This window comes from Platichthys flesus, chromosome 18, assembly GCF_949316205.1.
Source record: "Platichthys flesus chromosome 18, fPlaFle2.1, whole genome shotgun sequence".
Taxonomy (NCBI): Eukaryota; Metazoa; Chordata; class Actinopteri; order Pleuronectiformes; family Pleuronectidae; genus Platichthys; species Platichthys flesus.
The window spans coordinates 13391393-13404126 of NC_084962.1; the positions used below are offsets into that span (position 1 = coordinate 13391393).

Genomic DNA, 12734 nt, shown 5'->3' on the forward strand with positions numbered 1-12734 from the left:
AGTGTGTGTGGGAGGGAGGGCACACAAACAACTATTTGCTGAGCTGTCCAGAGTTTTCCCACCGCAACGAAAATAACCTAACAAGGAAAAGAAGGGATGTGTCCGATCAGTGGCGAATTTGCCTAAAATTTCTGGTAGGGCAATTTGTTTGACATCATGTCACCGTCACAAAAATAGAGGTATCTGATTATTATAAGCAAAAGGCCAATATAGACCAGTAAGATATACTATGGGCTGCATTTTGAGTGCCAGCAAGGCGCAAAAATCCTATTTCAAATACAATTCTCAGCGCAACACAAAGTAAAATGATTGCAACAAAGTTGGAAGATTATAAAGACACATAGCTTCACATAAACATCATCCTCAATACTGTGAATAAAGAGCTTTAGGAGACGTAATGCTACTTTAAACAGCTGCTCTTAAAATGCAGACGTGACTTTAAATACTCACGTTTCAGTTGATAACAGTAAATCTGTTTCTGCAGAATAATAATCTGTGTAACGTAGTAAGTCAAATGGGTTGGTGTGTGAAACAACTTTACATACCACTAGATATCTTACGTGGTTGAGCTTATTCTCCAAACACGCTCATCCTCAACTCCATCAACTCTAACGCTTCTCCCTGCTGGCTGGACCGGCTCATGTCGGTTCATGTCGGGTAGATAACTCTGTACGGTCCCGTTAGCATCGTCTGCATGCTAGCAGGGTTAAACTATCAAGCCATGTACAGGTACCTGCTAATCACTACTAACACAATGCTAAACTTGACTCACCACAGAAACGTTAGCTTCTCTGTCAGGAGAACAAACCGAAGATCAAACCATATTATTCATTCGATATGTGAGTGAAACCTGTCCACAGGTCGTGTTAGCCTGTTAGCCTGCTAGCTCAGGTGTAGCCGAGCAGGCAACAGGCTAGGAGCTGGAGTCGCGTTTCGCATTATTTGAGTCGAGTTGCTAGGCAGATTTCGTGAGGGAAACATCTGAAAGTGCCCCCCCACCCAATGTTAACTTCGGCCTGTGTGGTTCACGCTCATTGGTGTTTCCATGGCAACAGTCTTAAGCTTGGGCCGTTGGGCAAGAGAGAAGCTCATTTCACAGAGCAAGCACACAGACAGAAACACACAAAAATCAAATGACTCCAAAACAAGACTATAATGCTTGTGAGTCAAGTTTATTCACACACAATTCACGCTACTTTGCATATAAAATTAAATAAAATATATTTTGCCACAAAGTACAGATGTATTGAGCTTTCTGCACAACAGCGCCATCTGGATCTGGTGGGGCAGTGCCCCACGTGCCCCTAATGTGGAAACGCCACTGCGTATGATCGTGTTCCGTATTTTTTTTTACTGGCAACAAATCCTTTAAAAAGACAATTATTGATAACTAAGTTTTTTTCTGAATTGCTTAAACTAACTTTCTGAAAGGTTGGGTTGAATGACTCTAACCCCCAAATTCAATGGTGGAAGAAAAGCTTAAACGCTAATCTTCACGTATTCACTCACCACAGTGAAAGATCTTGTTGTCCCGAACGACAACGTAAACAGGATGATGAGCCTGATCATGGCCTCTCTGCTCATGTCTGTGCAAATCATCCTGTGGAGCTTCAGAAATATGGATGACATTTAGTGTTGTGTGGTCCTCCAGTAAGATGACTGGACAAGTGCATGCTGAGTGGTGGTGTGTCATCGATGACAACAGGGTGGTAATCGTGTTTAACCTTCGGGGCCTGAGTGTGTTTGTTTTGGAGAATAGGGTTTAACTTTATTCAATAGCACTTCAAAAACAACATTGTCGATGCAAAGTAGTTTTAAAAAATTCATGATACTACACATCGCAAGAAAATAATAGGTTTGTCTTGTTTTCAACAACAGGGAATTTGTTGATTTGCTGATTAAGGAAACTTCTATCGTGACAAATAAACTGAAGCCAAAATCTGTGGATTGGGATATCCACGGAAATAAAGCTACTGGGTTATAACATTTGGTAAAAGGTTAAACCTCAGCGTGGCGATATGAACGTCTGAAGAACTGAAGATGTACTTTTGTTTGAGTCTCGGAATGGAAAACGCTTCTAAGGCTAAAATAGTGACAGAACATTGGAGACAAAGTCTGTGTTTTACAAGGTTCACATGTTTTTGCATGTAATTGTATGATACAGTTTGAATAGGGGAATTTGAATGCAACGTAGCAATTATTCCACATATTTAGTCTATTTTGGTCCATAAAATGGGAACATGGGTAATGAAGGGGAGCCAGGTTTAAAAGATTCTGTCTTGTCTCGTCCTTTTGAAAGAGATGAGGATCATTATAAGGAATGCTGTTTGATATTCTTCTTCTCTCAGAATAGAGAGGAGGGCTGAAAGACTCACAAACAGCCTTGTCCTCAGACCATCCTCTGGTGCCATACTGAACCCAGCATGGGTGACAAAACCCTCCTCCTCTAAATCTGTTTCCAGCGTCAAACGTCCTGACGAGGACACATTTGTTGGACTAGTTTGAACCGCAAGTTTCATTTCTAAATTTAAAGCTGATAATAATAAGTGATCAAATTTGTGTTTTTTAAATGCGCCGCAGATAACGAGCACAATGTACTTCCAAACTGAATGTACAGCGTTTCATTTTTATTCATGATCAAGTAACTGATGAAACAACATTCACAAACATCTTTGGCATCTTTGAGTTCTTCTTATCTGGGAATGGTTTGCATTCGGTTGTCATGAAAACAATACATTCTTCAGGTCCTTTGTGAACCCCTCAACATCCGGATCACATTTATGAAGAAAAACAATTGCAGCATGCATCGATCTGTCCAACATACAATATAAGAGGATTATGTGGCTCATGCACTATTATCTATTTAAGTCGTTAAAAGGCAGTCTTGATTGGCACGGGTGTCATAAACACGTTTTATAAAATACAGTATTAATATATCAGTTTCGCTGCGGAAAGGACCAAAATGCTATTTCAGTTCACCTAAATATCATCGCGAGAAATCCATACAGATGAGTATTCAGTGTTTAAACATCCCCAGCGTCCCTGCAGAGAAAGCTGTGGCCTGACGATGAAATCAGTTTGATGTCCATATGAAAAAAAAGAGACAATTTAATGACGCCACCTGCAGGCAGAACTGAGGTATTGCATCAATGGACTTTTTCCCTCTTTTTCACATCATCGCTCTAGAAAGAGCAGTGGATCCCTCTGAGAAGCTGTTTGATATCACGAGTCCTCTTCCATGTAGACAAACATGTAGTAGACCAGAGCACTGATAGCCAGCAGAGCAACCGACAGCACCATGTTCCTCCGATTCTCTCCTCGTAATGTCTTCAGCTCCTTGTCTAGGAAAGAATCACAAGATGGGTGCGCAGGTGTTAATGTGCGGTACTGGCCGGTTGCCTCTTGGTACGGCAGAACACATTTAGAGTGGCAACAGATCTAAGTCTAATTGTTTTATATTTTATCAGTGCGAGTCACCATGTAGAACTGAAAACATGCATGCGTCTGTAAAATAAATAAAATGTGACAGAAATAGCAAAAAATGCTTGTTACTACTGCCATCAGTGTTTTTGCCTATTCACAGTTTTGAGTACAAGCACTACTTTGAAAAGTATTTTGTACGTGTTTGTGCAAAGTCATTAACTTAAAGATTAAATTAATTATGTTTAATAAAACTATCAATATGAAGAATTGTTATTAAAAAGTCTCTTTGGTGTAAACCTGCATGTGATTGAGTATTTAACAGATGTTTATTAAAGAAATAGTCTGGTAGTAAACATATAGTAGTATATAGTGTACAGGTGAAATTGTGCTCTGAACAAAATTTCAATCTCACCTAGTTTCTGCACCCTTTCATTCATGATCCCCATTTCATCTTCCAGCTCCTGCCTGTGGTGGAGAAAAGATGAGACGGAGACAGATGGCTCAATCAGGAGCCTTTAACTCAGGGTCATTCATGAGGTTTCAGGAGGTATAGATTAAAAAAAACCTTTTTCAAGTGAACCAGCATCAGACATCAGATTTTTTAAGGTCAAACACTGGTTTCAACGACTTCTTAATTTAGGAGCTTTATGACCACAGTGAAATAAATGTAAGACCCATGTCAGGCATGAATGATTTACAAGAATAAGGTCAGATAGTCGAGTAAAGAATAACCCTGGAGATGCCAGGTAATTGATTAATGATGATTTTCTTAATTCGCAGCACAGTGTTGAGCTCTCTCAGCCACCGTACAAGTGTAAGTCAGGTCTTGTTCTGTCTCTGACTTGAACAATTAAACACAAACAATCCTTGAGTACAATGTTAACTTCCTCCTCTTCTTCCTCCTCTTCTTCTTCCTCCTCCTCCTCCTCTTCCTCCTCCTCCTCCTCACCTCTCCCTCTCAGAGAGCTGCTCCTTTCTGCTCTTGAACTCCGCCCTCTCCAGGTTGTCGTGGCAACGCGTTCGCCTCTCCTCCAATCGATCGATCTGCCATCAAGAGTTGACATTAATTGATTAAATAAATCGATTTAATAAGCACCATAATTACATGCAAGATGAATGAGCGACATTTCCACAAGCTCAACGTGAGAACACAGTTCGTAGCAAGTATTGGCTAAAGAGCTGCTAGCTGGCTAAAGGCAAATAAACCACTTCCGACTTCTCACCTCACTGGCGACGCTGGTTTTCTCTCGTCTTTTGTCTTTAAGTTTTGCCATTTTGTGTCAGGACCCCGTGCTGATGAGCTAGTTGAGGGAAACTGTGACAACGCGGAAGTACTGCGTCTTCTTCTTCGGAATGTTTACCGATTCCGTGAGGGCTCTGCTGCCCCTGCCGGTCACCCCTCGCTGCTGCAGCCGCTTCCTCCTGCTCTAAAGTTAAAAATAAAGTACCGTCGCGTGAATTATGCATCCTCAAGACCTAAACAATGGCAGCAGCAGACGAAATGGAAACGCACAGTGAATCCTGGGTAGTTTGAGGCTGTGGTTTGGCTGCAGAGCTGCTGCTGGAGGCCTCCTCACACACACAGGTGAGCACAGCTGAGTTATTGTTGATCGGCTCTAATCGGATTATTTGACCTGAGAGGACACGACGTGTTCAGATGAGAAGGAAAGAGGTGAGGAGGAAGATCGTTCTCACCTCCTCTACCTCCTTTCTATCTTTTTTTCTTTTTTTATTGCAGGGAAGTAAAAAAAAAAATGCCTCTCTTCATCAACCGGGACCAGATATTTGCCCACCAGGTTCATCTGCTGGAGCACAAACTGAGGGTAAGTGACTAATGTCCAGTGGGTGGGAGCCTCATCCAGCAACCGAGTAAATACACAAGAGTTGCGATGTGCCTTTTACTTTCATCTATTTGTGTTTTCAGAGTAAAGAGGAGCGGATACTGGAGCTGGAGACCGAGAATGCTATTCTTCATCTGAGACTTGCGGACGTAAGAAGATTTATTCTGTCCCTCATCACCCACAGCACAGGCTTAATGGTCTATTCTACTCTGCATTAGTCTATCGTCATTAATTCTGTCTTCCTGAATGGCTCACGGTTTTTCTCTGAATGACTCACATGCTTTGTGAATTGCATTTCACATGTGTAAGAGTGTTTTTAATATCAATTAACCAGTGCTGTGCAAGTTCACACCTCTCATGAACTAGTTCAAAGTTCAGTTCATACAAGTAAACATGAATAGTTCACAGTCATAGTTCACCATTTAAATTCTGAACTAGTTCATTTCATAGTTTTAAGGTGGAAAGTAAGAATGAAAGACATAACTTATTAAAGAAAACCGTATCCATCACTACCCCTTGCCTTCACTGTCGGACTCTTTATCAGACTGTGTAAAAATCCCTCTCTGCTTTCTCTTGCCATCTGTATATGAGACCGAGAGCTGTTGTGTTGCAGGTATGGCCTGCCCCTTTAAGGAAAGTTTGTAGTGTGTGACGTAGTGCACCTGGGTATTGTGGGAAAAGACGCTAAAGGTGTTTGTATAACGAGAAGTGACGGACCACCTAGAGGTGATGCAAGTGTTGCTCCTGCTGTATATCCGATAAATAAAGTGGCCGCATTCCAAGTTAAGAAACATCTCCTCCTCCTTATTCACGGAGCGGTCCGGACGGCTGGTTACCGCCCAGACAGCGAGCCAAGATACCCAGTGACAGGGACGGATCCTGGTACAGGCGACATAGGAGACTGATTTATCATGACGTGACACATGTACACATGCAATGTAAAACAATACATTAACGTCACACCATCATCCTCTAACCCCGGGGACGCACCGGAGGTACAAGCGCTGAGAAAAGCGGTCCGCCTCCTTTCCTCGCCCATGTTAAATGCTTCGGCTGTTCGCACCGGCAGCGTAGTGCCGGGAATATCTAATATGTAAAGTAACTCATTTACATTTAAAATCAAGTAATATGTAAAGTAACTAAGTTACTTTTAAAAGCTGGACTTTAATAAAGTTACACATAAAGAGAGAAGTTTCCTGTCGTCTATACGCGAGGACGCTACAATATGAACGTGTTCACCGTTCAAATTCATTATTTGTCATTGAGTTGCGTTCAGTTCATTGTTCTCATAAAAGTGAACGTGTTCAATGAACGCGTTCTTTTGCGTTCGTTCATGCACAACACTGCAATTAACAATGAGTTGTTGGACCAGGGGCTTGAGGACAGTTTTCATATCGGTCCTAATCGATAATAATCACGATAAGTGTCACAATATTTCTGTTATGGTGAGAATTGTAACACTTCCACACTGTGCATGTTCCAGCTGTACTTTTCACACCGTGGCCTGTCATATAACCTACTGCAAAGATCACGTAAGCCAGGCCAAGTCAGTGTTTTTGTGAGAATTGACCAGGTTTCTTTTCGCAAGTATCTAATTGTCGTAACAAGTATCTAATCGTTAGAATGACAGAACAGGATTCCGTGATTCTGAATACAATAATTATCATGCAGAGTATCTTGTGTGTCTAGATATATGGGAAACCATCTATTTGTATGTTCTTAACCACTCAAAAGTTGAGGAACAAACCAGACAATCTTATTCCAGTAAATAAGTAGTTAAAACAAATAAAAAGTATCCAACCCAACACATGCTGTACTTTGCTTAAATGAGCATGTTGATGTTATATCCTCTTTCAGTGTCTGGTGAAACTACGTCACGACCATGAAGAGGAGACCAAAGCGATGAACCATCATCATCAGCACCAGAGACAGGCACAGAATGAAACCCGGGCCGGCCTCACAAAACTCCTGTCTGGAGTCCAGGTACAGAATCACTGAGCGGGTCATGTGGAAACAGAAACACACACACCAAAGAGTACGGTCACACACCCCATCTCCAAACTTCATTAGTCCTCTGTGTGTTTGTGGCAGGAGGTGAAGCAGGACCTGAGTGAGGTGTTCGGAGTGTATGTGAGTTTTGCCTCCGAGCTGGAGGAGCAGAGCAAGCAGCTGCTGGAGAAAGTGGAGCAAGCCAGCTCCTCCATGAAAGATCACAGTGGAGATGAGGTGCAGGGTAAGTACCTGAGTGGGTGGAGCCGTGAATGCAGGGTCTTTGACATCGTGCACAAGTTTGGTTTCAGGGGGAATGTTTTCCTTGTGGCAAAATCTCTCGGGTTTGGACTTCAGGGGGTGGAGCTCCATTAGAGTGAGTGCCCTTAATACTGACCTGTAGGATCAGTGCTTTAACATGACACTGAGTTTGACTGTGGACAGTCGACTGCACAGTGGAGCACATAAAGGTTCAACTCTATGAATAATAATGTAGCAGACAATTGTATTTAAGTCTTTCACATCTATAGTTTGAAAGTAAGGAGACAATATCTGAGTTTATTTCATTCCGAAAGAACCCATTCATTGGTGTTGATCCACATATTCCTTTTGAACTTTCTTTAACATTTGTAGATGAGGCATCGTTTCATTGATTTCTCTGAGAATAATTCATGGATCTTGATGGGGGGGGGGGGGGTGCAATGAGGTGCAGATTCAAATAGAAAAACCCATCTTGTGAATGTACAAGTGGACTGTTGGGCCTTGGCAGAGTTCTGAGTTCCACTCTGGGCATTGTTTAAATCCCCTCCCCCTGGTCCTACACTTTCTACCCTTTGCTACCTACAACATGCCTGCTGAAGTGGGTGACAGGTTGTGCACTGCCTGTGTGTGTGTTTGAGTGTGTGCCAGTAATCCTCTCTCAACCCAACCCCCCCCCCCCCCCCCCCCCCCTCGAGCCAGTCCAAGGTTGACTGTTCTGTCGCGCACCGTCCCGCACAGTCAGCTGGTCTCCACGGCTCTGTCGATAGGCTGATCTGGTCGGGCGCTGTGGCAGACATAAGCCCGAGCTCATGCTGTCCAGGGCATAAGACCCCGAGCCGCTTCGAACAAAGTGGCTTTTCTTGACCTTTTTACTGTTGATGTCAGGTGAAGGAGGAATTTAGAGATTTACCCCCAGTAATCACATCACATGACACTATTATGTTCTGTGCTGCTACAAACCCCACCGGCTTGTGACTTTAACTACTCGCTGGTTTTTCTCATATTACGTTGTTGTTGAACTATATTTGCATCTTTGCTATTAACATTTCAAAAATTAACTTCTCAAAATGCAAAGGTTTATTAACCATCTGTTAGGTTTAAGATTTTTTTTTGGGGGGGGAATTTCACCCAGTGGGCCTCCTTCTAGCTCCCCCAGTTTGCAATCTATTCTAAATTGGATTCCACATGCACCATTTCAACTTTTGTTTTGAATTGGCCATTTTTCTTTTATTAGACTATGATCTTGCATCAGCGGATAATTTTTGTGACCTTGTCTCACACATTTAATTAAATTTAATGAGAACATAGCAAAATAAGAAATAATAAACTTAACTTTCTGTAGAAGAAGATATTTAAACGGTTTATCTACCGTTATGTCATTTGTATGTGTATGTGTGTGCATATGTGTGTGTGTGAGAATGGGCAAGTTTGGTGCCAGGTGTGTATTCAGGTGTGATGGAGCCATGTCCAATGCATCAGAGAAGCCAGTGGTGTCTTCTTGTTTGTCTAAAAATAAACTTCCTACCTCCCTTACTCAGACCTGCAGGCCCGTGTTGCAGCTCTGGAGCGCTCTCTGGAGGAGGAGAAGGAGAGGTGCAGGGCAGAGAGGCAGAGGAGGCAAGAACTTCACAACACAGTGGTGGTGAGGAGAGCAGATTTATTTCCACACGGACCAGAGGTAAAGGGTTGTGTATACAAGAAGAACTGCAGCAAACCAACAGTTTCTTCTTTGTGTTGCTACAGGAGCTGAGAGGCAACATCAGAGTTCACTGCAGGGTGCGACCCGTTCTGTCCTTTGACCAGGTCCAGTCCTCCCCCTCTGGATCAGGGTGGGTCAGCACCATAAAATAAAGAAATGATAAATTAAGGTAATCCAATGTTAACACTGTACTTCTTTTCACCTTTAGTCCTGCCTCATCTGAGGAAGTTGTCTACGCGATCAGTGATGTGAGTTTCAGACTCGAATATTTGATTTGGTTGCTATTAACTCAACTCAACGTTCCTAATCAGTTGTTTTTCCTAATTGTTGTGTTTTCAGGACACAGTGATGGTGAATTGCTTAAAGCCCGGGATGCCAGTGCAAAACAAGATATTTGAGTTTGAGAGGTAAAATAATCACACGATTAATCATTTCGTTTTTATAGAAATTTTGATAAAAACAATGTGCCAAAGAGCTTTAAAGAATAAAATAAATAAAAACAATATCACCAGCCGTCAAAGCTAAGACATACAATTATGGAGATAAAATAATAATACTCTAAAAAATATATTAAAAAAGATGTGAAAAGGATAAAGAAGTAGAAGCAAACTTTGAAGCAGTCTAGGACGTCTAAAGGTTGTTTAATAAAATTCAATGAAAAGCCTAGAAGTAAAAAGGTGGATCTTGAATTTTTCTTTTAAAAACATCCACGTTCTACACAGTGCACATTACTGTTAGATGTTTTTTTAATGATAATAAGCGGTCACTGTGCTCACGTTGTGTCGTCCAGGGTTCATGGACCAGAGGACTCCCAGGACACAGTGTTTGAGGAAGTCAAGCCCCTGATTACATCCCTGCTGGACGGGTAAGAGTTAAACAATACAAATACCACCACCCTGTGGGAACTTAGGGATTCCAGGTGAAGAACCAAGGGAACCAAATAAATGTCAAACAAAATAATATGATTTTAATGGCTGCGGCATTAATCGAATGCCGCCTCTGTCGCGGCCCCGCAGCTATAATGTGTGTATCATGGCGTACGGACAGACAGGAAGTGGGAAGACTCACACCATGATGGGATCGCACTCATCAGAAGTGTCCTCAACGGCGCAGCAGGAGGCCCAGCAGGGTGTCATGCCCCAGGCTGCTGCTGAGCTCTTTCGGTGAGAGACACTGGACTCTTAATTCACTTATTGTTCAATTTACAGTGAAATGACTGAATTCAAGAGGATTTCGTGCTCGGGCCGTGCGTTGTTTATCTGTGTATTTCTCCCTGTGTGTGACCCAGGTTGATCTCTGAGAAGCCTGCAGGGAGCCACACAGTGGAGGTGTCAGTGATGGAGGTGTACAACAACGAGGTGTATGACCTGCTGGCTAAAGACGGGCAGGGGAACCGCGGCGACCAGCGCAGGGACGTCATCACCACCTCCTCTGGTACCAGCCAGGTTCCCTCCCTTACACACGAGTGAGTACTGCCTGTCTGTGTGGTATTATAGACTGTGATTCGCATTTGATAGTTTAGGAGGTGCAGTCATTTTTGAAGCTCTACTTATCAATACATCTTTTAAATAGTATACTGGGAAAAAAGTTGTTGTCAGATCTGGGAACATGATTTGTTGCGTTGTCAACTCCCATGATCCCGTGCCGTTTCACACCTTCTTTTTTATAAATTATTTTGATGTGAGAGATGTCGAGCAGCCAATTCTACACACTGTATGTTTAAGGTCAGTGTGTGCTTCCTGCACCAAATGCCAGCTGATGGTGTGTGCGTTTCATTTCTCTGCATGGTTCACAGACCGGTGGGCAGCGCCTCCGAGGTGATGCAGATCATCAGCAGCATTCTGAAACTCAGGGCTCACTGTCCCACCCTGGTACACACCGAATCTTCACGCTCTCACCTCATTGTTACCCTCACCATTTCCTCCAAGAGTCCCAATGCACTGGCCCTGGGTGAGACACACACAGACATTAGTAACAACCGATGGCCACATATTCCTGTATCATAACTCTCTATCTCTCCCATCCAGCCCGCAGGCTGCAGAGTGCCAAGAAGGACATGCAGCGCTCCCCTCAGAAGGAGTGGTGGAGCCCACGCTGCCGCCGGGCCGACCACACCGCCCGCTACCCATCAGACGAGCTCCTGGCAAGCTCCGCCTCCTCTCCCTGCCCCTCACCTTGCCTGTCCCCGTGTCCCTCCCCCAGACCCAGTATCTCACAGGCTCCATTCAGGACCAAGCTGCAGCTGGTGGATCTGGCAGGGAGTGAGTGTGTCGGTGAGTGTCGGGCCTCTGTGCTCTGGGATGTTCTATGGATTTCCTTCTCCAGGAAAATATAGATTCTTAAACAGTACAGTCCAGTGTCCAGATGGACTAAGGTGTTTCATACAAGGCCTCACACATCCAATCGGCAGCATTGACAGAAAAGGGATTGATGAGAGGAAATGTTCAAATGTGAACAGGTTTCAGTTATTGTGATCTCAATACGTTTTTAGTGGAGATTTTAAACACAAAATCATTCACAGGTTCACAGAACAAGTAAATCTGAAGATGGAAAACAGTCGATTGAAGCTGGTACAACCGACACGTGTGTGTGTGTTTGTGTGTGTGTGTGTGTGTGTGTGTGTGTGTGTGTGTGTGTGTGTGCCAGGTATGTCTGGAGTGACGGGAGCTGCTCTGTGGGAGGTGTCCTGTATAAACCGCAGCCTCTCCGCTCTGTCTGACGTCCTGGGAGCTCTGGCCGAGCAGAGACCACACATCCCTTACAGGAACAGCAAGCTGACCCATCTACTTCAGGATGCCATAGGTGATACACACACACACACACACACACACACACACACACACACACACACACACACACACACGCACACACACACTTTCCTTCTTCCATAGGACCCGTGCATCCTATGTCTTTTTCCCACCCGCAGTGTTGTCCCATCCATCTTAGAGATTCCGCACATCAGTGTTTCATTCACAAACACCATATATCCTGACTTCACGTCTCTCCCCATCTTGTCCTCTAGGGGGCGATGCCAAGCTGCTGGTGATGCTGTGCGTCTCTCCCACACAGCGCTACGTCACCGAGTCTCTGCAGTCCCTGGGGCTGGGCACGCGCGCACGCCAGGTCCAGAAGGAGCTGCCTCGGCGGAAGAGTAACACACTCAAAGTTAAGTGACGACATCAGGAACATTTGTCGTCCTTTGCAACTCCCCCCCCCCCCCCCCCCCCCGGCAACGTGAGTCTTGCAAGGCTTCGTATCAACAGGGCAGACCGGAGGGTTTTAAGGTGCAAAATGAGTTTCATTGATTTTTACACAGTATTTAGTGCATAACTGTACCTGTGGGGAAGAAATCATCGTGCACAGCCTTAAACAATATGACTTAATGCAGTTTTGCAAATCTTTCCTAATCACTGTGTTACACAGTGCTGCGTACTCATTGGTATGAACATTCTACACTGTACAACAATAAAAACATTATTCTAATATATATACTTTTCTTAACCCTTTGTAAAGATTTGACT

General features: G+C 43.7%; 2 protein-coding genes across 3 annotated transcripts; one reads left to right on the forward strand and one right to left on the reverse strand.

The window, feature by feature from the left end:
• Nucleotides 1-2606: 2606 nt before the first annotated feature.
• Nucleotides 2607-4802, reverse strand: ccdc167 (coiled-coil domain containing 167). The gene is made up of 4 exons (XM_062411821.1): nt 4647-4802; nt 4373-4467; nt 3836-3888; nt 2607-3341 (listed from the first exon to the last, which is right to left on the reverse strand). Exons 1-4 carry the CDS (start codon nt 4695-4697, stop codon nt 3223-3225), a joined length of 318 nt encoding a protein of 105 aa, XP_062267805.1. The 5' UTR covers nt 4698-4802; the 3' UTR covers nt 2607-3222.
• Nucleotides 4803-4854: 52 nt separating this feature from the next.
• kif25 (kinesin family member 25) lies at nt 4855-12424 on the forward strand. Of its 2 annotated transcripts, XM_062411819.1 has the most exons (16): nt 4855-5008; nt 5162-5246; nt 5348-5413; nt 7122-7247; nt 7356-7497; nt 9053-9156; nt 9258-9343; nt 9422-9461; nt 9553-9620; nt 10004-10078; nt 10230-10376; nt 10502-10678; nt 11009-11163; nt 11241-11486; nt 11860-12015; nt 12236-12424. In XM_062411819.1, the coding sequence occupies exons 2-16, from the start codon at nt 5178-5180 to the stop codon at nt 12385-12387; spliced, it is 1809 nt and encodes a 602-aa protein (XP_062267803.1). In that variant the 5' UTR covers nt 4855-5008; nt 5162-5177; the 3' UTR covers nt 12388-12424. The 2 variants fall into 2 exon arrangements, with proteins under 2 accessions (XP_062267803.1, XP_062267802.1); XM_062411818.1 differs by lacking the exon at nt 4855-5008 and having other exon boundaries at nt 5092-5246.
• Nucleotides 12425-12734: the final 310 nt, after the last annotated feature.

What these genes read in the sequence shown, in the direction of transcription:
- ccdc167 (XM_062411821.1), bottom strand. Translation starts at nt 4,697, where the DNA reads ATGGCAAAACTTAAAGACAAAAGACGAGAGAAAACCAGCGTCGCCAGT. An exon ending in AAACCAGCGTCGCCAGTGAG is followed by an intron (nt 4,468 to 4,646) that starts GTGAGAAGTCGG and finishes TCTTGATGGCAG; the next exon opens with ATCGATCGATTGGAGGAGAG. An exon ending in CAGCTCTCTGAGAGGGAGAG is followed by an intron (nt 3,889 to 4,372) that starts GTGAGGAGGAGG and finishes TCTCCACCACAG; the next exon opens with GCAGGAGCTGGAAGATGAAA.
- kif25 (XM_062411819.1), top strand. Translation starts at nt 5,178, where the DNA reads ATGCCTCTCTTCATCAACCGGGACCAGATATTTGCCCACCAGGTTCAT. An exon ending in AACTCCTGTCTGGAGTCCAG is followed by an intron (nt 7,248 to 7,355) that starts GTACAGAATCAC and finishes TGTTTGTGGCAG; the next exon opens with GAGGTGAAGCAGGACCTGAG. An exon ending in AACTTCACAACACAGTGGTG is followed by an intron (nt 9,157 to 9,257) that starts GTGAGGAGAGCA and finishes GTGTTGCTACAG; the next exon opens with GAGCTGAGAGGCAACATCAG.